The sequence below is a fragment of the Lithobates pipiens genome, unplaced genomic scaffold (assembly GCF_037356315.1).
Source record: "Lithobates pipiens isolate NorthernLeopardFrog02 unplaced genomic scaffold, aLitPip1_a1.2 Scaffold_25, whole genome shotgun sequence".
NCBI classification, from domain to species: domain Eukaryota; kingdom Metazoa; phylum Chordata; class Amphibia; order Anura; family Ranidae; genus Lithobates; species Lithobates pipiens.
The window spans coordinates 121,177,194-121,203,724 of NW_027507787.1; the positions used below are offsets into that span (position 1 = coordinate 121,177,194).

Consider the following 26,531-nt stretch of genomic DNA (forward strand, 5'->3'; position numbering starts at 1 on the left):
CTGAGGTCTTCCTGTGTATGAAAATGGGACATAGTTTTAGTTTTTTGCTCATCAATCACACCATTTTGAGCTCCTGACTTTTGCAAATAGAATGTTACCAAATAGAACAGACTATCATTCTGAGCCCAGCATTTTTCATTCCCGTCCCAATCATTTTTGGTCACTACTGTCTTTTGAGATGTAAACCACTTTGTTAAATCACAACTTACTGATCAATAAGAAAATCTAGTTAACATCATTAAATGTACCAAAGAAATATGTTCAACAATGCAATACCTGTCTCAAGCTGGGCCCCACCACATGTTGCTGCCTGGAAGGTCCAGGTTGGACGTTGGAAGCCTCAGCTGGGGGTGAAAGATGTCTTGAAGCAAGACGGTCGAGTGGTGGCCTGGGTACCCCCTGGTCTACCAGAAAATGCAGTCTCTGCTTCTTTCTCTCCCTGAGATATGTAATCTTCATGGCCCCAATTTTCCTATTCAGATAGGCCATGTCTGCCGTGGGGACCATGATCCGCACCAAAGAAAGAAGTTTCTCCAGCGCTGCCTTCCTCTCTGTTCTGTCGTAATAAAACTGGTTGTTGATCTGCCACAGGCAGGGCATCTCCTTGTACGGTTGGAGGAATAGCCCCATAAAATTGGGGTTTTGGAATGGATCCATCTTGTCTGCAAGACACAACACAAGACAAACCCTAAAATAATAATAATGCCATGAAAAACCCTCCTAATCTTGTCCCAACATCGGCCTAGATAGAAGTAGTCTAGTCTAGTGATGCACCAAGTTAAAAATGTTACCTTCGTTTGCACGATCGTCGTGTCCGCGCCTCTCTCTGTTCCCAGATTGTACGGAAGACACACGCGTGTTGTGTTTTATATACAGTGCGCATGTGTGAAACTCCGCCCGCCCCTGACGTTCTTTCTAGACTATTCCCAGCCCTTCACTTTTGGCGCAGTGGGGAGAGCACATGGCGGAGAGAACGCAGGTGCGCAATCACAGTTCCACTAACGAAGAAGAGGGTGAGGAAAGCCCGGAGCCTGAAACGTCCCGATCCAGGAAGAGAAGATTTAAGGCCTCAAATATGTATTTTGGAGAGATGTTGGACATATTGAACAGGACCGACTATGATGGGAAGTATGAACCTTACCCAAACCCAAATATCAGAAAGGCCAAGATCATGTCTAAAGTTGTGAAGAGTCTTCAAAAGAATTTTGGGGTACGCCGATCCAAGGATCAACTGAGAAAACGCTGGTCAGACCTGAAACTGAGGGAGCACGATCAGTACAGAAGGATCAAATGTGTTCTTCAAAAAAGTAAGTAGTTGTTGTGTGTTCATATCATTATTCTTGCTTGCATACTGCTCCATGTGCTTTAAATTCATGTTGTGCATTTTAAAATGGCCGCTTTCAAGTTCATGGTTTCATTCGTTCGTAAGAAACATCGTTCTACAGGTAAGTATTCCAGCTGAACAAAGTGTCCACAATAATGTTCTCACCTTTGAGCTTGGCACAAAAAATCAATTGTACAACACTTCCAAGCAATGTTTCATATTCCTATTTCTGCCCTCTGTGTGCTAATTATTCTGTTTTTACATTCTCATAGGGGAGAGAAGACTCGGCAAGTATGAGGACACCAGGGACCACACCCCTCCCAAAGAAGGCCAAATACCAAAACCAGAAGCAGAGGAGCAGGAGGAGGAGGAGGAAGGAGAGATCGTTGAAGTTGGGGAAATTGTCACCACAACAGGTGAGTGTCGGAGAACACAGCTTCCGGTAAGCTCATCAATGTGTATCACCATATTTTTAATACATGGTGTGCTTTTTGATTTGTTTTGTAGGTGATGTGGAAGAAGATTCCCGTTTTACCAGTGAAAGTGCCCAGATCCTGATTGGGGAGATAATGGGGTGCAATCGGGATTTGGAAAATATACAGCAAAACATCAATGATGTGAAAAATAAAATGAAGAACATCACTGATGTTTTGGGGAGAGTGTGAAACAGCCCAAACTAGCTAGGCTTTTAGTTTTTGTATTTTAAACCACAATTTTTGTATTTTTAGAAAATCCAAATTTGGAAGATGCGCAGAGTGTGTAAACATGCACTATCTCCCATCATGGGGGATCAATGTACGTGTTTTGTGTAAAGTGGCTGAGATGAAGGGGTTGCAGCCCCAAAACATGTACATTGATCCCCCATGATGGGAGATGTTGACACACTGTGTGCATCTTCCAAGTTTGGATTTTCCAGGGGTGACACCCCATGTGATGAATGCAATATCAGCCCAGTTTGTACATACTCATGTCTGATATTGTCTTCACTTTTCAAAGTTGAACTTTGTAAGTTCCTATGTTCTGTATGTTACGCTTTGATACATGCCTGTTTACACAAAAACACCAAGTACACAAAAATTAGCTGAAAGACTGTTTTTGATACACACAATTTCTTGGTTTGTTGTAAAAACCTTTTCTAAACGCATATGTGAATGTGCTTGGATTAAAAAGTTAAATTATCATCAATGTGTGGCTTCCTTTTTCCTTGCACCAAAGATGTATTTGGAGTTAAATTTCAGATTGCGGTGAGAATGGGTGTTATTTACTAAAGGAAACTCCACTTTGCACTCCAAGTGCAGTTTCAGGTGTACTTTTGCAGTGCACTTGTAGTGCATAGCGGATGTGCCTTTAGTAAAAAACACAGTGATGTGTTAATTTGGAAAATCATGCCATTTTCCTGCCATGGTGCTGAAAATGAGCACGATTTTAGTCAGTAATGCACTACATACATTAGTTACCAAAAACAAGGTGTGTGTGTGTGTGTGTGTGTGTGTGTAGCAGACCCACAACATAATACGATTATCTGAAGAAGAGACTGTCTCCTCATCTCACTCTGAACTTGGGTTTGCACTGTTGGTGAAAAAGGCACAACAAGAAAAAAACTAAATTTACCTAGGATACACCTAAAAGCAAGCCAACCAGTAAATGAAGGAGTTTCAAAGAAAAATGTATTGAGAAAATGCCTCTCAGACATTGTCTGGCATATCAATGGCCCCCCTACCCACAAAGTAGTCCATGTATTGGGTTCTAACCTCACGGGCGCTTTGGGGGGGGGGGGCAAGCCAGGATGAGCAGGTTCAAGGCCCGTGAGGTTATCATAATTTTCAAGCAAGTCTGCTTATTGTTGGCCAACTGAGACCGCATAGTTCACAGAAACTTTTTTAAGAAAATTGTGAATAACATAGCACACCAGCACAATGTGATTCAGTTTGTATTCCGCCATGTGGATAGGCGTAAGAAAAAGGCGGAACTGGCTGGCCTGTGTACCAAAAGTGTTCTCCACCACTCTTCGGGCTCTGGACAGGCAGAAATTAAAAATCCTCTGGTCTGGGTTGAGGGTCCTCATCGGGAAAGGCCACATCAGATGGTTCGCCAGGGCAAACGCCTCATCCGCGACGAAGCCTGATCGGGAGTCCTTCCTGATTCTCCTCTGGGGGTGGCAAGCCCAGACTGCCACTCTGGAGACGCCAGTAGAACTCCGTCCATCCGACATCCGTCCATTTTGCCCCACGTCTACATAAAAAAACTCATACGTCGCAGACACCACCGCCAACATCACGATACTATGAAACCCCTTATAATTATAATGGTACGACCCCGAGTTGGGTGGTGGGACGATGCAGACGTGCTTCCCATTTATTGCTCCTCCACAATTGGGAAAGTCCCAACAACTGGCAAAGTGGGAGGCCGCAGTCTGCCATTCCTGTGGCGTTGAAGGACACTGTGGAGTGAAACAAGAACCCAAATTAGTTTTACTTACTTAAATTATTTAAATAATCAACATTGCAAGCAGATTAGACACCAACATTTTTGGCGAAGATTAGTATAACATTTTGGGAACTGAGTATTTAAAGCCTAAAGTATAAGGTCCCCTTATGAGAGTCATCACCCCCCCATCCCCCCATCTGATGGGCCCTTGTTAAAAAATGAGGGGGGGGGGATGTTTTGGACAGGTAACCCTCTCCACTTGATTGAGAGCTTAATGCCAAAATAATGTGTGATACTTGGGGAAGCCTTTCCTTACTTACACTATTGGCAGCCCACCGGACAGGTAAGAAGTGTCATAATACCAAAAAAAAAAAAAAAATGGAAGTACATTTTGACATTCTGCTATCACCTATCAAGATAATTAATAGGGGAAAAAAAACAAAAAAATTAAAAAGCATTTGAAAGTATTGAGGCAAGCCCTTGCACTACATGCTTTGGTGAACTCGTCCATAAATGTGACCATCAAAATGGTAGGTAGAGTGTGTATTGGGTTTGGTAAAGTCATCAGATAGAAGATTGCTATCATCTGAGCTAGCAGTTGGGGGGGAGGGGGGTTCCTAAAGAGTTTGCCACAACCAAAAAAAAAAGCACTCTGCATGAATTGAAGCACACACACATCACATTTGTAGACATTTTAGGGGGTATTTAGGGGAAAGCAATGCTATGGAGCTGACAAAAGACAGACAAGTGACTAGACTATAGTTTTATGGGCCAAGAAGAGCATGGTGGGGAAGTTAGTGAGGCAAATATGCCTGAGGACAAAGGGGCAGAGTATATCAATTAGAGCATATTGCAATGATGGTAATTAGGGAAGGAGGAAAGAAATGCAAGACATTAGCAATCATGAAATACATAGAATGTGATGTTAAAGGAGAAAACTTACTTTTATATAGCCCTTCTGCAGGACCTGAATGATGGCAGAACAGGTCTCTGGAATAATGATCCCCAGAGCCTGGGGAGAGATGCCTGTAGAGAACTTGTGGTCCTGAAGGCTTCTCCCTGTCTCCAAGTAGCGCAACGTGGCGATGAGCCTCTGCTCCGGAGTGATGGCTTGCTGTATGCAGGTATCCTGTCTGCTTATATAAGGGGTCAGCAAAGCCAGCAGACGGTAAAAACGGGGTCCGTCATCCGGAGATAATTCCTGAAATCATCAGGATTATTCTCCCGGATCTCACGGAGCAAAGGCATGTGCGAAAACTGGTCACACTGGCGCAACCAATTCTTGGTCCACAAACGCCTCCCCTCCCTGTTCATGGACCGGGCTTGTGTCAAAGTAACAACCCCAACACGAAGCCCCTGCACAGCACAAACTCTACGACGAGTACATAGACGAAACATGGTTTCAAAACGGTCGGCTGGTCAGAACGGACAACAAAAAGCACCGAAAAACTGCAATGCCTGAAAGAATGAACTGAATAGCAGAAGCAAGCAGACAATAAGAAATGCAAATCAAAGCGTACTATGCCAAGATATAGTCCACAATGAGAAACAAATACTTACTGACTGCACGCACTGATTATCATATACGCAAAGACAAGCACAAACTGAAGAGCAGTAGCGATCTGAATCACAAATCTGAAAAGCACAAATTGTCTCTCACCAAACTTCTACTAACACGAGATAGACACGAGATCAGCAGAAGAAGCCCAAAGGGTGCCGGACGTGGTGCTGAACTTCCCTTTTGTAGGCCCGCCATACACGCTTATGTCATCGCGTTCTTGGCAACCGGAAATTCCGACAACTTGGTCCGACCGTATGTATGCAACATCACTTCCGGACCTGGTCCGGAATTAATCCATCAGAATAACTCAGACGGATTTGGTCGTCGGAATCTCCGATCGTGTGTACAAGGGCATAGTCCCACAACATGGACACTGACATAACAAAACTAATAAGTGAATCTGAGATTGACGACAAGCATTCTTTTTTTATCTGGGAAATTTTGACAATTCAGGAGCGCATGAAAGCCATAAAGGAGAGGCAAGGTCAGGGCAGGCTATGAAGGGGGTGCAGGAGATGATCAGTGCCACAGTCAGGGCAGTGCAGTCCTGTGCCAGTGTCCCAGTGTGGCAACCTGTGCGTGATGCCCTCCCTCTGCCCGGCCCTTACCCCCACCTATGCAGGGCTCCAAGTGCTGATCCTCAGCCATGGTGCTGGCACTGCCTGCTGATTGGCTTCTCCGCTGCTATTTCCCTCACTGTCTGAAACCAGCACCCCGATAGAGACTGAGCACTGACACCAGCACCGAGATAGAGAGCACTGACACCAGCACCGTGATAGAGAGCACTGACACCAGCACCGTGATAGAGAGCACTGACACCAGCACCGTGACAGAGAGCACTGAGACCACACCAGCACCGCGATAGAGAGCACTGACACCAGCACCGTGATAGAGAGCACTGCCACCAGCACCGAGATAGAGAGCACTGACACCAGCACCGAGATAGAGAGCACTGACACCAGCACCATGATAGAGAGCACTGACACCAGCACCGTGATAGAGAGCACTGACACCAGCACCGAGATAGAGAGAGAGCACTGACACCAGCACAGTGATACAGAGCACTGACACCACACTAGCACCGTGGTAGAGAGAGCACTGACACAACACCAGCACCGAGATAGAGAGCACTGACACCAGCACCGATACCAGCAACTCGCTGCGGGACCCAAAAATATGACACCGCTCAACCTCTTCAAACAGGAGGGTACGGGCATATATTACGGTGTGCTTTTTTTGTACAAAGAAGTGAGCCAAAGGTAGAAAAGGGGTCAGTGTGCTCGATTAAATAAATCGTTTATAGAGTTATGCATATACATTGTCTACTGGTCACATATGTTGAATTCCTCCAAGATACATGCCTCATTTATTTTTATAAATGTGAGGTAGTCAACACTGTCGTGAGCTAGGCGAGTGCGCTTATCGGTCACGATCCCCCCTGCTGCGCTGAACGTCCTTTCCGGCAGGACACTGGACGAGGGGCAAGCCAACAGTTCCATTGCAAATTGGGCAAGCTCTGGCCAGAGGTCATGCCTGCCCACCAAGTAGTCCAAGGGTTCATCACTTCTCAGAGCGTCCACATCGGCCGTTAACCCGATGTAGTCGGACACCTGTCGGTCTAGGCGTTCCCTGATGCTGGATATGGATGAGACCTGTCGATGGGTCGGCTGAAAGAATGATCTCATATCAGTGAGATGTGAGACACATAAGTCACCAACACATCTTCAAACTGCCCTCTTCTTGCAGGCGCTGTTAGATTGGTACCCACAACTCTTTCTCTGAGAGTGGGAATTCCTCCTCTGCCAGTGCACGCAAAAGCAGAATGCAGCATTTCTCGAAGCAAGGTCTGTAAGTGCTCCATTCTGACAGCCCTCTGTGATGATGGTAACATTTCTGCCATTTTGTGTTTGTACCGGGGGTCTAAGTACGTTGCCACTCAGTACTGGTCCTTGACCTTTATGCTTTTTATACGGGGGTCCCTGTTAAAACACTGGAGCATGAAGGAACTCATTTGCACTAAACTGGAAGTGGTGTGGTGGCCAGGCTCCTGCTCATCATCCAGGATAATGTTGTCCTCCTCGTTCTGCTCTCCCCATCCACAGACAACAACAGGGATCCCAGAAAGGTTTAAAGCAGGGATATGCAATTAGTGGACCTCCAGATGTTGCAAAACTACAAGTCCCATCATGCCTCTACCTCTGGGTGTCATGCTTGTGGCTGTCAGAGTCTTGCTATGCCTCATGGGACTTGTAGTTCTGCAACAGCTGGAGGTCCGCTAATTGCATATCCCTGGTTTAAAGCATGTTCTTCTTGCTCCTCCTCATCCGCCCCGGCACCATCCTCCTCTGACTCCTCTTCAGACTCCTGTTGTTGACTTGTCTCAGATAGAGTAGCCCCCCCCCCCCCCCGGGAATTCATCCAGCATTGCAACTTTCTCATCTTACTGCTCCTGCTCCTCCACGGCTTGATCAATGACACAACGCAATGCATGCTCCATAAAGAAGGCATAAGGTACAATGTCACTGATGGCGCCATGGCTGCGACTGACCAGTTTGGTGATCTCATGAAATGGCCGCAGAAGTCTGCATGCGTCACGCATGAGCAGCCACTGGTGCGGTGAAAAAACTAAGCTCCCCAGAACCTGTTCTGCCGCAGAGTTCATACAGGTAGTCGTTAACTGCACGTTTCTCCTGTAGCAGCCTATCAAGCATATAGAAGGCTGAGTTCCATCGCTCTGGGCAATCACAATTAAGACGTCTGACCGGCAGATTGTGTCGCTGCTGAATGTCAGCAAGGTGAGCCATGGCCGTGTAAGATCTTCTGAAATGGGCCAAGATTTTCCTTGCCTGCTGCAAGATGTCCTGGACCCCAGGGTATTTGACAACGAATCACTTCCAGACCAAGTTTAAGATTTGTGCCATGCATGGCACGTGTGTAAGTTTGCCCTGTTTCAATGCGCTAAGCAGATTGGCACCGTTGTCACACACCACTTTACCAACTGTCAAATTGAGCGGTTTTTTTTTTTTGCTTCTTTCTTTTTTTCCACTTCAGTGAAATTCCCTGAGAGACTTCCTCAATTCAAATTTTTGGTGTCTTCTCGTTTTCACATCATTGTGGATTCTTTTCCTTTTTTCCTAGGTTCTGGGGATCTTGGGTGGCACAGCGGAAGACACACTAGCAGCGGAAAAGGAGGAGTCAGCCGAGGAGGAGAGGGAAGCGGATGGAGTAGGAGGAGGAGAAGAAGAGCCAGGCCTGCATGCAATTCGTGGCGGTAAAACCAAATCTACACGGGTGCCACGGGTTACATGCTTGACGGCCGTCAGAAGGTTCACCCAGTGGGCAGTAAAAGTTATATACCTTCCTTGCCCGTGTTTTCTAGACCATGTGTCTGTGGTCAGATGTATCTTGGCACCGACACTGTGTGCCAGAGATACATTCACTTGCCACTGAACATGGCCATATAGCTCTGGGATGCCCTTCTGTGATAAATGCTTCCTTTCTGGGACCTTCCATTGTGGTGTTCCATTGGCCACAAATTTTCGAAAGGCCTCCGAGTCCACCAGTTTATATGGCAGTAGCTGGCGGGCTGTCAGTTCTGACAAGCCAGCCGTCAACTGATGGGCAAGAGGGTTATCCGGCGTCATCATTTTTTTACACTCGAACATTTAGCCCACGGAAGCCTGCCCTTTTCCAGAAAAACGTGAGGATGGCATGATGGAAGGTGGAGTGGAGGACAATTGTGAGAAGAGAGGAGAAGGAGAAGTAGAAGATGAGGCTGGATGGTGAGAGCCTGGAGTGTGGCTTTGTGGGTTCCGTTGCTCCCACTGGGCTCGGTGATGGCAGGTCATGTGCCTTCTTAATGCGGTCGTCCCTAGGTGAGTGTTGGGCTTACCGCGACTTATGCGTTGACTGCAAAGGCTGCAGATGGCAACAATATTGTCAGCATCAGACATGTTAAAAAAAGCCCACACTGCGGAGCCATGTGCCGGCATCCTGAGAACGCCAGATGTGACCGTACATGGTTGATGCCTCACTCCTGATACATTAGCAGTCTGGTTTGTCCCTCCTGTGCAATCTAAGTTCCGCCTGCTTCTCCTCCCTATCTGCTAGTCCATATCTCCCTCTGAACTCCCCTCCTCTTCCTCTCTTGTGGGCACCCACGTGACATCACTAGACAAGTCACCATGGACGTTGCCTTCCCCACCACTATAATTAGAGATCTCAGAGTAGGCAGCAACACCGTGGACCAACCTCCTCCTTGGGCTGATCTGGGTACTGTCGTCAGACTGCTGAGTGGCGGTTGTTGCTACCTCCATTCCTGATCCAATGCCAAGAGTGGCTGTGCATCTGCAATGTCTTGTGATGGATCGGAAAATAATTCCTGTGACTCAAGCGGAGGGTATATGGTGGTGGTGGTGGTGTTGGTGGTAGTGTCTTTGGGGGTGCACACAGCAGAGAGTGAAGAAGAGGGTGCAGATCAAGAGGATGAGGAGGGTGCAGAAGAGTAATGCTGAGTGAGCCACTCAACCAAGTCTGGTGCCTCCTTTGACGTAATTGCACACACCTGCTGCAATTTGCCACTTTGGCTAAAGCCTGTTGCTCCTGCCCTACCACCCCTGTGGCCTGCCTCTTCCTCTGCCTGTCATTTTTTAAATGACCCTGTGACAAAAGTCTCTAGAGAAGTGCAGTATATGTGGAAGAAGGTATATAACACCCCGCTTCAATCTGTCTTTTTGGGGGGTCACTGGTCTATCACACCATTTATAATACTTTTTTCTAATTGCGTTTGTCACTCTTTGTAGTATCGCTGCAGAAACGCTCAGCAGTCACAATGCTGCACATTGGAAATGCACTATACTATGCTTTCTATATGTGCAAGTATTTTATATGTGTATTACACCCCTATATACTACACACCAAATAGTACACCTATACCAGTCCTTATAAAGGACCTTTGTGGACCTAATAGTAGCTAGATAATAGCTAGTGAATTGCAGACTATCCCTGCTCCAAAAACCAAACTGTCCCTCCCTACACTGAGAAACGACAACTGCAGAATCGGTCAGCAGCACTGCATGCAGTGCATTATAATATGCTTACTATATTTGAAAGAAAGTATATTTTACTTGTACAACCCTATGTACTGTACACCTATAAAAGGACCTTTGTGGACCTAGTAGCTAGGGATTTGCAGACTGTCCCTGCTCCAAACACCAAACTGTCCCTCAGTCCCTACACTGATAAAAGACAGCTGCAGAATTGGTCGGCACTCAGCTCAGGAGCACAGCAGTCAAGTATAATATGCTTTCTATATTTGAAAGAAAGTATATTATACATGTACAACCCTATATACTGAACACCTATACCAGTCCTTAAACGGACCTTGCAGGCTATCCCTGCTCCAAACACCGAACTATCCCTCCCTACACTGATACAAGACAGCTGCAGAATCGGTCAGCACTCAGCCGCACAGCAGTGCACCATAATATAGTTTCTATATTTTAAAGAAAGTATATTATAGGTGTATTACAACCCTATATACTGTACACCTATACCAGTCCTTAAAAGCACTTTTGTGGACCTAATAGTAATAGCTAATTAGCTAGCTAGTTATTAGACTGACTGTCCCTGCTCCACACAGCGTCCTTTGCCTACACTGACAAAAGACAGAATGTAAAATGGCTGCCAGATCAGGTCTATTTATAAGGTAGGGGGTATGTCCATGTGCTGAAATGTCTCAACTGGCTGTCCTGTACCCCATGATGGATGTGTAATGGGTCAAAGTTCTTCACAATTTAAACAAGTATGGCCACCGCGAACAGCGCCAGAAGTCCGCTGGTTTGGCGAATCGCGAACGAGCAAAATTCGCTGCGAACTGACCGTCGGGCGAAACGGAAGGCCATCTCTAATAACGACTATTGTCAACACCCTGGAGCAGAAATTTGGGGTACGACAGTCCAAAGACCAATTAAGGAAGCGATGGTCTGACATAAAACTGAGGGAACCGGATCAGTATCGCAAAATAAAGAAGGTGCTTTAACCACTTGCCTCCCGCCCTATTACAAATAGACGGCGGCAAAGTGGTTTCATAATCCTGACCGGACGTCATATGACGTGATCAGGATTATGAGCCGCTGCGCGCCCCCGGGGGCGCGCATCGCGGCGATCGTTGTTGCGGGGTGTCAGTCTGACACCCGGCAACTACGATCTCGGTAAAGAGTCTCCGACGGAGACTCTTTACCACGTGATCAGCCATGTCCAATCACGGCTGATCACAGTGTAAATGGGAAGAGCCGGTGATCGGCTTTTCCTCACTCGCGTCTGTCAGACGCGAGTAGAGGAGAGCCGATCGGCTGCTCCTCTGACAGGGGGGGTCTGTGCTGATCAATTATCAGCACAGCCCCCCCGAGGATGCCCACACTGGACCACCAGGGACGCCACCAGACCACCAGGGATGCCCAGCAGAGGTAATCCTCCCTAGACCACCAGGGATGCCAGTCAGGCACAATGGATGCCAATCAGTGCCCATAATGGATGGCAATCAGTGCCCACAATGGGCATCACTGATTGGCATGCATTATTGTTTGGCACTGATTGGCATCCATTAGTACAGTATAACACCTGTGTTGCTAATGAGTGCCCACCTGTGCCGCTAATGAGTGCCCACCTGTGCCGCCAATGAGTGCCCACCTGTGCCGCCAATGAGTGCCCACCCATGCACATCTGTGCCGCCTACCCATGCCCATCTGTGCCGCCTACCCATGCCCATCTGTGCCGCCCATCCATGGCCATCTGTGCCGCCCATCCATGCCCATCTGTGCCGCCCATCCATGCCAATCCGTGCCAGCTATCAGTGCCAATTTGTGCCACCTATCAGTGTCCATCCGTGTCGCCCATCCGTGTCGCCCATCAGTGTCGCCTATCAGTGCCGCCTATCAGTGCCGCCTATCAGTGCCGCCTATCAGTGTCCATCAATGCCACCTCATCAGTGCCACTTCATTGGTGCCCATCAGTGCCCATCAGTGTAGCCCCATCAGTGCCCATCCGTGAAGGAGAAAACGTACTTATTTACAAAGTTTTGAAACTGAAACAAAAAAAAAACATTTTTTTTTCAAAATTTTCGGTATTTTTTTATTTGTAGCACAAAAAATAAAAACCGCAGAGGTGATCAAATACCACCAAAAGAAAGCTCTATTTGTGGGAAAAAAATGATAAAAATTTCATTTGGGTACAGTATAGCATGACCGCGCAATTGTCATTCAAAGTGCGACAGCGCTGAAAGCTCAAAATTGGTCTGGGCAGGAAGGTGTTTAAGTGCCCTGTATTGAAGTGGTTAAAAAAGTAAGTACTTGTGTGTTCCTGTTATGATAATTAACTTGCATCCTGCTCCATGTACTTTTATTTACTGTTTTACAGTTTGAAATGGCTACTTTGATGTTCGTGGGCACAGTAATCGTTCATTGGAAACATCGTTTGTTTGCCAATAAATACGATTTATTTAGCTTGTACAGGGTTATACCTACTTTTTGGTCATGCTAATTTGTCCTATTAAAAGAAGTTTAGGACTTTGTTGTCTAGAGGTCTTTGAAAAACTAGAATTAATTGAAAACTTGATTCAGTGGAATGTAAGGAGAGGACACTCAGCAGCTGTTTACACATCTGGACTCAGGAGCACTAGTGTGGGACACCAGAGCACATTTTTTAGGGTAACCCACACAGGTGCTCCAGTGGATACTTGGGGCATTCCAGCTTGGTTAAAAGGGAATTTAATCATCTCTTCCCTTCCCAAAAAGACAATTGTACACCACTTCAAAGCATTGTTTCATATTCCTATTTCTGGACTCAAATATCTGTGTACTAATGTCATGGTCGTTCCCGGAATCCAGTGACTCATGGAAGGCCTGCCCACGGAATCCCCTCGTTGAGAATTAACAGGTATCCATGGGCGCGCGATGTCGCGAACGAGCGCAAGCGGGTGCGTGGGGTCACGAACGGCTGCACGGTTTCACGCGGGTGCGCGCAGACACGCCGTGCGACCGTTCTTGGCGCCCAAAGGGCTACTTAAGGAACCTTTTACAGTGCCCCTGTGCTGTCCAGTCTACAGCGTTCCGGTTACTCTGTCTTCTGCTTATCTGATTATTCCTGATTCTTGTTACCCGGCCTGTTCTTGACTATGCCTGCTTGCTGCCAGCCTCTGACCTCCGGACTGTTTGACCACGCTTCTGTCTTCCCCTGTGTACCGTTGCTGCCCCCCTGCTACCGACCCGGCTTGTACCTTGACCTCGCTACTGCCTACCAGCTGTTCCGGCCTGACCACCTGTGTCTGCTGCTGTCTGCTGCCAGCCTACCAGCTGTTCCTGCCTGCCCACCTGTGTCTGCTGCTGCCTGCTGCCTGCCTACCAGCTGTTCCGGCCTGACCGCCTGTGCCTGCTGCTGTCTGCTGCTGTCTGCTGCCAGCCTACCAGCTGTTCCAGCCTGCCCTCCTGTGTCTGCTGCCGCCTGCTGCCTGCCTACCAGCTGTTCCAGCTGCCAAGGTCCGGTTCTTCACCAGCTCGGCACTTGTGCCCTCTGAACTCTAGAGTCCCTGTCCCCACTTCCAGGGGTTCTCGAGCCAGAGGCTTACGAGAGGCCGCTCCCTGCATTCCGGGCTCCTCTACCAGGTACGTGACAGTACTGGACAGCCATGTCCGAGCCCACGCAGGGAGCCTCTCCTATGGACGAGCTCTGCCGCCATCTTGCAGGACTTACTCAAGCGGTGAAGAACCTACAAGAAGGCTATAGCCAGTTGGAGGAACGTGTCCAGGCCCTGTCTGCCTCCACACCAGCTGTTTCCGGGACTTCTGTTGCACCTTCCGTGGTGATGTTGCCGCCAGAACCTAGGGTACCCACTCCCGAAAGATTCTCAGGCCATCTGGGAAAATTCAGGGCTTTCCGCAACTCCTGCGAGCTCTTCTTCGCCCTTCAACCAAGGACCTTCTCCCTCGAATCCACCAAGGTGGGATATGTCATCTCCCTGTTAACAGACGAACCCCAGTCATGGGCTCATCGTCTATTGGAGAAGAAGGATCCTTCTCTTGATACTCAGAGCACCTTCTTTCAGGCCATGTGCCGGCTATATTAAGATCCACAATTGACTGCTACCGCTGAAGCAGCCTTGCATTCACTGCAGCAAGGCCGTAGACCCGTGGAGGACTATGTATCGGAGTTCAGACGTTGGAGTGCTGACACAAACTGGAACAATGCGGCACTTCGTTACGAATTCCGTATGGGTCTTTCGGAACCCCTGAAAGACGAGTTAGCCCGAGTGGGCACCCCCGAGACCTTGGAGGCTCTAGTGGATTTGTCTATCCAAATAGACAGACGCATAAGAGAACGTCGTTTGGAACGCTCCACAGCAACCTAACTCCACCCATCCAGCCTCTCCTAGTCCCACCGCAGTGTACCAGGACCCTCCTGAACCCATGCAGCTGGGCTTGCTTAGACCTTCCCTGACACCTGAGGAACGCCAGCGCCGTCGGGCAGGAAACCTCTGTTTGTACTGCGGAGAACCGGGACATTTTGTGCGCACTTGCCCTGCAAAGCTCCGTAAGTGCCTCTCCATGTCTCCTGCCCTTACTTCTGATTTACCGAGTAGTACTTCCCATCTGACTGTACCCATTCTTTTGCAGCTCCCAGGAGGGAACATCCGAACCAGCGCAATTATTGACTCGGGAGCTTGCAGTGGCTTCATAGACTTATCCTTTGTCTCAAGATATAACATTCCCCTTCGGCCCAGGGCAAAGGGACTTTCTGTACATCTGGCTGATGGTTCAACTCTCAAGTTTGGTCCAGTAACTCAAGAGACTTTGCCTTTGTTTACCACCATTGCCGGGATTCACCAGGAGTTACTGTGTTTGGACGTCATCACGTCCCCTTTATTTCCTATCATATTAGGCATGCCCTGGCTGAAAGCACATAACCCCCAAATTGACTGGTCCACTGGAAAGATGAAATTCCTCTCACCCTACTGCCTCCAACATTGTTTGTCGGGAACCGACCAAGCTTCCTCCTCTTTGCTCTGTCTGGAAATAGACGCAGAAACCCGTCAAGCTGTGCCCCCAGTTTACCACAGCTTTCTGGACGTTTTTAGCAAGAAGGGTGCTGAGACTTTACCCCCTCACAGGCCATATGATTGCCCGATAGAATTGCTTCCAGGTGCAGAAATCCCTTTTGGGAGAATCTTCCCATTGTCAGAAACTGAATTGGTATCCCTGAAGACCTATCTGGACGACAACTTAAGGAAGGGATTCATTCGTCCCTCTACCTCTCCGGCAGGCGCGGGAATCTTCTTCGTGGAGAAGAAGGACCAATCCTTACGTCCCTGTGTTGACTATCGGGCACTCAACAAAATCACCATAAAGAACCGTTATCCTCTGCCGCTTGTGCCTGAACTGTTTCAAAGACTGGGGTCCGCAGCCGTTTTTTCCAAACTGGATCTTCGGGGTGCCTATAATCTCGTTCACATTCGGAGTGGAGACGAGTGGAAGACCGCTTTCCGTACTCGCTTTGGGCATTTTGAGTACTTGGTCATGCCTTTCGGCCTATATAATGCCCCCGCCACGTTTCAACATTTCATAAACGACATTTTTAGAGACTATCTGGATCTATTTGTTATCGTCTATTTAGACGACATACTGATCTTTTCTCCCTCCCTGGCCGAACATCGGGAACACGTCAGGAACGTGCTATCACGACTTCGTCTTCATGGATTATACGCCAAGCCGGAAAAATGCATCTTCGAACAATGAAGTATTCAATTCCTTGGCCTGATCATTTCTGTAGACGGTATTGAAATGGGCCCCCAGAAGATTTCTGCCATTTGAGATTGGCCCGCTCCTACGGACAGGAAAGGGGTCCAACGGTTTATCGGATTCGCAAACTTCTACAGAAAATTTATTAGGGGATTTTCCACCATCATCTCTCCCATCACAAGATTAACCAAGCAGGGCCTGAAATTCCAATGGTCTCCCGAGGCCCAAAAAGCCTTTACCACTCTGAAGGACCTGTTCGTTTAGGCCTCTATTCTTAAGCACCCCGACCCAACCTTGCCATACATTCTGGAGGTCGATGCCTCCGAGATAGCGGTCGGGGCGGTACTTTCCCAAAGACATGGACCAAGATCTCTTTTGCATCCAGTTGCGTTCTTTTCCCGTAAGCTATCCGAGGCAGAAAGCAACTATGATGTTGGAGATCAGGAATTATTAGCCATCAAGGTGGCTCTTTAAGAATGGCGTTATCTGCTGGAAGGAGCAGCCCATCCAATCCTTATTTACACGGACCATAAGAATCTGGAGTACTTGAAGTCTGCCAAGAGATTGAGACCACGTCAGGCCAGATGGGCACTTTTCTTCTCCAGATTCTCCTTTCACATAACCTACCGTCCTGGGTCTAAGAATACTAAGCCGGACGCCTTGTCCCGTATGTTCAACGAACCCGAAATCTCCTCGCATCCGGACACCTTTCTGCCCTCAGGGAACTTCCTCCTGCTTCAAGGAAATTTGTTGTCCCAGATCAGGCAGGCATCCGTTAGTACCGTTCTATCACCTGACATCACTCTTCTGGCCAAGGACGAACTCTTCTGGTACAAAGACAAGATTTTCGTTCCTCAGGAAGTACGAGTTGCGGTCCTCAGCTCTTGTCATGACCATTTGCTGGCTGGCCATTTTGGAGTTCATAAAACCTCCGAACTGCTCCAACGAACATTCTGGTGGCCACAATTGAGGTCGGATTGTAAGAAATACGTGGAGGCATGCGTCACCTGGATCCAGAACAAAGGCAGTAAGTCCAGGGCTTGGGGTCTGTTAAAGCCACTACCTGTCCCAGACAGACCCTGGCGGATGATCTCTATGGACTTCATTGTCGAGCTACCACCTTCAGAAGGCTGTTCTACGATCTTTGTGGTTGTGGATAGGTTATCTAAGATGGCCCACTTCCTACCAATGAAGGGTACTCCCTCCGCCACAGAAACAGCCAAGATATTCATTAAGGAAATCGTGAGACTGCATGGCATTCCTGCAAATATCACATCGGATCGGGGAGTACAGTTCACGTCTAAGTTTTGGAGGGCACTTTGTGGGGTCCTGAAGATCGATCTCTGTTTCTCATCTGCCTACCATCCTCAAACCAATGGGCAAACTGAACGAACGAACCAGACGTTGGAACAGTACTTGCGCTGCTTCTCTTCATTCTCTCAGGATGATTGGGCTCCCTTACTACCTTTAGCCGAGTTTGCATATAATAACTCCGTTCACTCGGCCACGAAACAATCCCCGTTCTTCGCAAACTATGGTTTCCATCCTCTGTTCTTGTCAAACGATCTTCCGGAATGCCCGGTACCAGCAGTTCAGGAAAATCTTGACTTCTTTAGATCCAACAATAGGCTTCTGCAGGAGACCATGACAAAGACCCAGAAGTATAATAAGGAGGTGTTTGATAAGAGGAGAAGGGGAGAACTTAACCTCAAGGTCGGGGATCAGGTTTGGTTATCCACTCTGAACCTGAAGATGGCCTGTCCATCTAAGAAGTTGGGTCCAAGATTTGTGGGTCCCTTTCCAGTGGTGAAAAAGGTTAATGACGTGGCGTACGAACTAAAGTTGCCAGAATCGTTTCGGATTCATCCTGTCTTCCACGTAGCTTTGCTCAAACCAGCCGTTCCAGATCCCTTTGACAGCCGGAAGGTTGCTCCACCTGAACCCGTGATCATCGACAGTGAAGTCGAATATGAGGTAGAATCCATTGTTGATCAAATCCAATTCTTGGTTAAATGGAAGGGGTACGGGCCTGAAGAAAATTCTTGGGAGCCTGAGTCCAATATTCATGCCAGGAGACTGATACTTGCCTTTGAGAGGTCTCATCCGGGTAAGATGGCACAATTGGGCATCCGGAGGCTGCCCCTTGGGGGGGGGGGGCAATGTCATGGTTGTTCCCGGAATCCAGTGACTCATGGAAGGCCTGCCCACGGAATTCCCTCGTTGAGAATTAACAGGTATCCATGGGCGCACGTTGGTGCAAACGGACGCACGTGGGTGCGTGTAGGTAAGAACGGGTGCACGCGGGTGCGCCATGTTGCGAACAAGCGCACGCGGGTGCGCGATGTACGAACGGGCGGGTGCGCGGGATCACGAACGGCTGCACGGTTTCACGCGGGTGCGCGCAGACACGCCGTGCGACCGTTCTTGGTGCCCAAAGGGCTACTTAAGGAACCTGTTACAGTGCCCCTGTGCTGTCCAGTCTACAGCGTTCCGGTTACTCTGTCTCCTGCTTACCTGATTACTCCTGATTCTTGGTACCCGGCCTGTTCTTAACTATGCCTGCTTGCTGCCAGCCTCTGACCTCCAGACTGTTTGACCACGCTTCTGTCTTCCCCTGTGTACCGTTGCTGCCCGCCTGCTACCGACCCGGCTTGTACCTTGACCTCGCTACTGCCTACCAGCTGTTCCAGCCTGACCACCTGTGCCTGCTGCTGTCTGCTGCCAGCCTACCAGCTGTTCCTGCCTGCCCACCTGTGTCTGCTGCTGTCTGCTGCCAGCCTACCAGCTGTTCCTGCCTGCCCACCTGTGTCTGCTACCGCCTGCTGCCTGCCTACCAGCTGTTCCAGCCTGACCACCTGTGCCTGCCATTGTCTGCTGCCAAGGTCCGGTTCTTCACCAGCTCGGCACTTGTGCCCTCTGAACTCTAGAGTCCTTGTCCCCACTTCCAGGGGTTCTCGAGCCAGAGGCTTACGAGAGGCCGCTCCCTGCATTCCGGGCTCCTCTACCAGGTACGTGACAGCTAAATATACCATTTTGTTTCATTCTCATAGGGTGAAAAGACTCAGACAACAGTCAGAGGATCCCAGGGACCCCTGACCTTGCCAACCTGATTGGGAAGTTATCCCAAGTCCCCCCGAGGATCTGGAGGAAAGAGAGGTGGCAGAAGTGGGCGAGATGAGCACCCCACCAGGTGAGTGTCTGACACCCCAACCTCAGGTCATCTATGTATGCCTGCATATTTATAAATACATGTTTTTTGAACAATTTTAGGTGATGCTCTGGTTGTGAAAGAGGAAGCGGCGGAACATTTCAGTAGGGCCAGCGCCCAAACCCTCATTCAACAAATCATGGTGTGGAATGGGGAAATTGCGCATTGCATCTATCGCCTTGACATCATGCAGTAGGAAATTAGGAACATGATCGATGTTTTGTGGAGAATATAATCCCTTTTTCTCCTTTTGTCTTCCAGGACAGCCTCTGAGATTTAGGGCTCCTCCCTCCCGGACAGGAAACATGTCTACCCAATCAGATAAAAAGGGTGATCCTCCAGGCCCTCCTCAGTTTTTGTGTTTCCCGCCGGACGGGAAGGAAGCATGTGAGGAACTTGGGGAGCTCCATTTTCCAGGACTGTCCTGGGGGGAGCCTCTGAAGTACCTTCTCCTCTGCCCAAGGTGCCCCTCTGTCTAGTGCAGTGAAGAGAGGACTGCTTGTACACTGCTGCCTATAATCTCGGGGAGCGTTGGACATCTGAAGAGTGGCGGATCCCCTACCTCCATTTTGTCGTGCAGTCCAGTCGTGGCTCTTCATAGGAAGAACATGCGGCGACTAAGAACGAACGGCGTCCATGAGGCATGTGGGACGTCCATTTCGGGTATGGTTATGAATGTACGTGCGTCCGAGGAGGGGCTTCCGCATTCCAACGAACGGAAGGGATGCAGCTTCTGGCGGGACCGCATCATCAGAGGGCGCCAGGAGACGAAGGTTCCAGTCTCAAGGCGCAGCGTGTGTGGCCTGTCGGGCATTCGGAGCCTGTGTAGATACAGCAGAGGCTGTGATAATATTAAAGAGCCATGGAGGGCACTGCAGCAGTTTAGGCAGTTGACTCCGGCACCTCTCAGGTAAGCCTGGTGAGGGCAGACCATGGCTTACTCTGGGAGGGGGTAAGGGCCTTGTGACCGAGGCCATTCCCTGGGTGGAGAACCACAGGTGAAGGGCTGGGCACTTCTCTCCTTCCCCCTAAGCACAGTGGTGGTGATGGTTGGGAACAGGCTTTCATGATTTGTTTTCTGTCCTTTCTTTTGCTTTCAGGGTAAGATCTCAGATACAGACTACTAGGAGAAAGTGTGCTGTGTGTGGGACAAAGCTTGGGTCCTGTTGAGAGAAGCTCATTGCCTCGAATGTGTCAATAATTTATCTAAGGATGACTCTGACAGAGCGTTAGAAGATCCTTTAGTCAGTAAAAGATGAGATTGCACCCACCTTCAAATCATTTAAAGGAATGATGGATAGGATGCAGGGTCCCTCTGTGCCCTTATCTAGAGCAGCAAATTTTCCCTCCCTGTCTGAGCCCAGTCAGGAGCATAGAGAACATAGGGAGAGGGAGCCCAGGTCGCTGGCCTCTTCTCAGGTGGACTCAGGGTCTGACTCTGAGGAAGAGGAAGATTGCTCCAGAGGGTTCAGGTACAAATTGACATTGGACGAGGTAGAGAATTTGTTAAAAGCGATCTATGACACCCTAGAGAGGAGTCGGTACAGTTTTCTAAGCATGACCTCATGTATCAGGGGGTCTCTGCTTAAAAATTCTGAGTTTTCCCTATGCTCAAATATCTAGTGGAAGCGATCCTGCTGGAGTGGGAGCACCCTGAGAGGAGACCGTTCTTTTCAGGCAGTCTCAAACGCAGATTTTCCTTCTTGAAGGATGCGGCCCAGCCTTGGAACAAGGTTCCTAAGTCAGTTGCGCCGCTAGCATAGGTGTCCATTAAGGACTCAAAGGACAAATGGGGTGATGTGCTGTTAAAGAGGGCTTGGGATGCCTCTTCTATTGCACTCAAGCCTGTCCTTGCAGCCACCTGGGTGGTTAGAAATTTAGAATGCTGGTTAACTCAGTTACAGTCTCATTTTTCTGCAGGCACGTCCCCACAACAGCGGCTGAAATCCTTTCCCTTACTATTTAAGGCAGTTGAGTTTCTGGCCAATGTTTCTGCAGAGTCGGTAAAGCTAGTGGCCAGGTCTGCGGCTTTGGTTAACGTGCGAAGAAGGGCTGTATGGCCGAAAGCCCAGTCGGGAGATGCAGCATCTAAACTTAGGCTTTGTGGATTACCTTTCTCTGGCGATCACCTTTTTGGCCCTGGGCTCCAGGAGGCCCTGGAACGTACCCAGGACAAGAAGAAAGCCTTTCCAGAGAATAAGAAGAAGCCTGAGAGCAGATGTCTTTTTCGAAGGCTTAGGCAACAAACCCAGCAGGAGAGAGAGGGTTGGCCTAAAAAAAAAAAAAAAAAAAAAAAAAAAACACTGGTCAGGTCACTAGGGGCGTGGCAGAGGAGGAATACTATTCAATTCTCCTCAGACCACCTCCAAAACCCCAGTGACTCCAGTGACTCAGTGGGAGGAAGTGTAGAATAGATACAGGTGGGACTTTATATGAGCCGTGACCATCCGGTATACAGAGCTCCATCCCGATATTTGAACAAAAAGAAGGAAAGAAGGGACAACGAGGGGGCAACAACGGGACTTTATATGAAACAAGACACTGAGGGTCAAATTCATATTATAATAGCATTATTACACATAGTAACAAACCGAAAGTACATCCCAACGTGCATATACAGTAGAAACCACTAAAGTGAATTGATGATTTAATTAGATCAAACCCATGGGGGAATCTTGGTTGTTGGGGCATAATATCCACTGGTAAAAAGCTCTACGCGTTTCGTGGATTGTTTCCACTCATCAGGAGCTGCTATAAAAATTGGGGGTACCCGTGATAAATAAAATATTAATATTAATAATCAATGGTAATTGATTATGGAGGGAGAGCGGGAGCATATACAATGGTCCTAACAACTCTTATCTATTGGATAGCAAAAAATACACGGTAATGATGATCTACATCAGAGGCACTGGGAGGGGAAATCTGCATCCCTCCGGGAGCTGAGGTAACGTCCAAGAAGCCGGCAAGCAGGCCAGAAAGTGAAAAGGTGCTAAAAGTGGCTGGAGGTTACTAAGACCAAGCTGATGGGGTGAAAGTGACCAAAAAAGACTGAAAAAAAATATATAAAAAATATCAAAAAAATAAATATATAAAAAAAATAAATTGTGATAATGTAGGTGGAAATGGGGATAGGAGGGAAACTGAGTGGCAAAATTATATAGAGAGGGAAGAAGAGGTGGGTAGGGAAATGGAAATGGGACAAAAAAGATCATCCCGAGGTGAAGAAAGGATGTGCATAAGGTGAACACAGAATTATCAAGCCAACGTGACCATACCACCATAAAGATAGGAGACCCAAAACAAGAGGTCATAAATTACCTAAAATTTAATGCACAGAAATGTGTGTGTTGTATGAAGAGTGACAAGTGTAAGGAAACCTGGTTCAGGTAAAGAATATCCCCCAATGGAACATTGGTGATGGAGGTAGCCCGCAGCACCGGCGAGGATGCAACCAATGTCACGCCAAAGTGTGCACAGCTCAGAGGGCAAGAGTACCCACATCCGAACGGCTTGCGCTCACATGAGCGAGCCCGACAGCCCTCATGCTGGACGTAGTAGGAAAAACAAACACGTCAGCGTTCGGCGTCACAAATGACGCTGAACGTAAGGCGTGTGGGCGTGGCGTCGATGCACAGTGAGGGCGAGCCCCCCCCACAGAGACCTGACGGCCAAGTGGGTGGGGGATAGCCACGGTGTGCGTCGCAGCTCCCGGAAGTAAATGGAACAACCCCTCAGAAGAAAAAAATAGGTGGCCTCCTAAAGAACACAGGATACTGACCAATATAGCGTGTAACTATGCTGGCTAGACTGGATATTATGCCCACATATAACCAAAGGGTAAACACAATAGACAAGTGTATTGTTTCCATCCCTAATCAGTTTATGTAGAATAGATACAGGTGGGACATTATATGAGCCGTGACCATCCGGTACACAGAGCTCCATCCCGATATTTGAACAAAAAGAAGGAAAGAAGGGACAACGAGGGGGCAACAACGGGACTTTATATGAAACAAGACACTGAGGGTCAAATTCATATTATAATAGCATTATTACACATAGTAACAAACCGAAAGTACATCCCAACGTGCATATACAGTAGAAACCACTAAAGTGAATTGATGATTTAATTAGATCAAACCCATGGGGGAATCTTGGTTGTTGGGGCATAATATCCACTGGTAAAAAGCTCTACGCGTTTCGTGGATTGTTTCCACTCATCAGGAGCTGCTATAAAAATTGGGGGTACCCGTGATAAATAAAATATTAATATTAATAATCAATGGTAATTGATTATGGAGGGAGAGCGGGAGCATATACAATGGTCCTAACAACTCTTATCTATTGGATAGCAAAAAATACACGGTAATGATGATCTACATCAGAGGCACTGGGAGGGGAAATCTGCATCCCTCCGGGAGCTGAGGTAACGTCCAAGAAGCCGGCAAGCAGGCCAGAAAGTGAAAAGGTGCTAAAAGTGGCTGGAGGTTACTAAGACCAAGCTGATGGGGTGAAAGTGACCAAAAAAGACTGAAAAAAAAAATATAAAAAATATAAAAAAAAAAAAATATATATAAAAAAAAAAATTGTGATAATGTAGGTGGAAATGGGGATAGGAGGGAAACTGAGTGGCAAAATTATATAGAGAGGGAAGAAGAGGTGGGTAGGGAAATGGAAATGGGACAAAAAAGATCATCCCGAGGTGAAGAAAGGATGTGCATAAGGTGAACACAGAATTATCAAGCCAACGTGACCATACCACCATAAAGATAGGAGACCCAAAACAAGAGGTCATAAATTACCTAAAATTTAATGCACAGAAATGTGTGTGTTGTATGAAGAGTGACAAGTGTAAGGAAACCTGGTTCAGGTAAAGAATATCCCCCAATGGAACATTGGTGATGGAGGTAGCCCGCAGCACCGGCGAGGATGCAACCAATGTCACGCCAAAGTGTGCACAGCTCAGAGGGCAAGAGTACCCACATCCGAACGGCTTGCGCTCACATGAGCGAGCCCGACAGCCCTCATGCTGGACGTAGTAGGAAAAACAAACACGTCAGCGTTCGGCGTCACAAATGACGCTGAACGTAAGGCGCGTGGGCGTGGCGTCGACGCACAGTGAGGGCGAGCCCCCCCCACAGAGACCTGACGGCCAAGTGGGTGGGGGATAGCCACGGTGTGCGTCGCAGCTCCCGGAAGTAAATGAAACAACCCCTCAGAAGAAAAAAATAGGTGGCCTCTTAAAGAACACAGGATACTGACCAATATAGCGTGTAACTATGCTGGCTAGACTGGATATTATGCCCACATATAACCAAAGGGTAAACACAATAGACAAGTGTATTGTTTCCATCCCTAATCAGTTTATGTAGAATAGATACAGGTGGGACATTATATGAGCCGTGACCATCCGGTACACAGAGCTCCATCCCGATATTTGAACAAAAAGAAGGAAAGAAGGGACAACGAGGGGGCAACAACGGGACTTTATATGAAACAAGACACTGAGGGTCAATTAAATCAATCAATAAAATAATAATTTAATGGCGATGCACAGGGAGATAGTACAATAAATAAATAGGTGCATATACAGTAGAAACCACTAAAGTGAATTGATGATTTAATTAGATCAAACCCATGGGGGAAATCTTGGTTGTTGGGGCATAATATCCACTGGTAAAAAGCTCTACGCTTTTCGTGGATTGTTTCCACTCATCAGGAGCTGCTATAAAAATTGGGGGTACCTGTGATAAATAAATTATTAATATTAATAATCAATGGTAATTGATTATGGAGGGAGAGCGGGAGCATATACAATGGTCCTAACAACTCTTATCTATTGGATAGCAAAAAATACACGGTAATGATGATCTACATCAGAGGCACTGGGAGGGGAAATCTGCATCCCTCCGGGAGCTGAGGTAACGTCCAAGAAGCCGGCAAGCAGGCCAGAAAGTGAAAAGGTGCTAAAAGTGGCTGGAGGTTACTAAGACCAAGCTGATGTCGTGAAAGTGACCAAAAAAGACTGAAAAAAATAAAAAATAAAAATATATATAAAAAAAAAATATATAAAAAAAATAAATTGTGATAATGTAGGTGGAAATGGGGATAGGAGGGAAACTGAATGGCAAAATTATATAGAGAGGGAAGAAGAGGTGGGTAGGGAAATGGAAATGGGACATTAAATTATTAATTTATTGATTGATTTAATTGACCCTCAGTGTCTTGTTTCATATAAAGTCCCGTTGTTGCCCCCTCGTTGTCCCTTCTTTCCTTCTTTTTGTTCAGTGGGAGGAAGGTTGGGGAATTTCCTCCCACAATGGACCAACGCAACTTCAAGTAAAAAACGGTTGCAAGTTGGAGTTCAGTGCCATTCCCCCACCTACCTTCCTAGTAACCAAGTTACCCAGAGACCAGGAGAAGGCAGAAGCTCTGAGTCTGCTGTTGGGAGAATTGTTAGATCAACCGGTCATCAGCCGAGTACCAGATGCAGAACACGGACGGGGGGTATATTCCCACATGTTCGTAGTTCGAAAGCCATCAGGTTAATCTTTAATCTCAAGCCCCTGAACAGGTTTATCAGGTACAAGTGGTTCAGGATGGAGTCAATCTTTATGATAGCGAACCTCCTGTTTCCCGATGGCTGTAAGGCAACAATCGACCTCAGGGACGCATATTTGCATGTACCGTTACGTCGAGAATTCTCCTCTTCCAGGTCTAGGCACTTCCGCTTGTCCTAAGATCCTCTCCGAGGATTTTTACAAAGGTCTTGACAGAAGCCCTAGCTCTGCTGCGGGTCAGGGCCATTACAGTGATCCCCTATTTGGATGATCTTCTGTTTGTCGCCTGGTCGTACCAGCAGCTAGAAGAGGATCTACAGAAAGCGCAGCACTTCCTGCGTTCTCTTGGTTAGTGGATCAATCTGGGCAAGTCCCAGTTGATCCCAACTTAGGAAGTACTGTATCTGAGTTACAGAATCTCCTCTGTAGAGTGGAAGTGCTTTCTCCCATCAGAGAAGGTAGAGAAGGTAGGTCTGGCAGTAGCACAGCTTCAGACTAATCAGTGAGTCCAGGTCAGAGATGTCATGAGAGTGATAGGCTTAAAGACATCCTGTTTTCCAGCAGTCCCTTGGGCAAGGATTCATCAGTGCCCGCTACAGACTGTTCTTATGCGTTGCTTCGATGGCAGCCAACAGGGCTTGGATCAGCCTAGGCCGAT

The 26,531-nt window shown here is 47.8% G+C and overlaps 1 protein-coding gene across 1 annotated transcript in view; it reads right to left on the reverse strand.

The window, feature by feature from the left end:
• Positions 1–3,040: 3,040 nt before the first annotated feature.
• LOC143929932 (uncharacterized) overlaps positions 3,041–26,531 on the reverse strand; it is a 77,411-nt gene continuing 53,920 nt past the window's right edge. Inside the window, exon 4 of the mRNA XM_077453866.1 lies at positions 3,041–3,764. Coding sequence (XP_077309992.1) covers positions 3,162–3,599 — 438 coding nt within the window. The 5' untranslated portion in view covers positions 3,600–3,764 and the 3' untranslated portion in view covers positions 3,041–3,161. The remainder of the gene's footprint in view (positions 3,765–26,531) is intronic.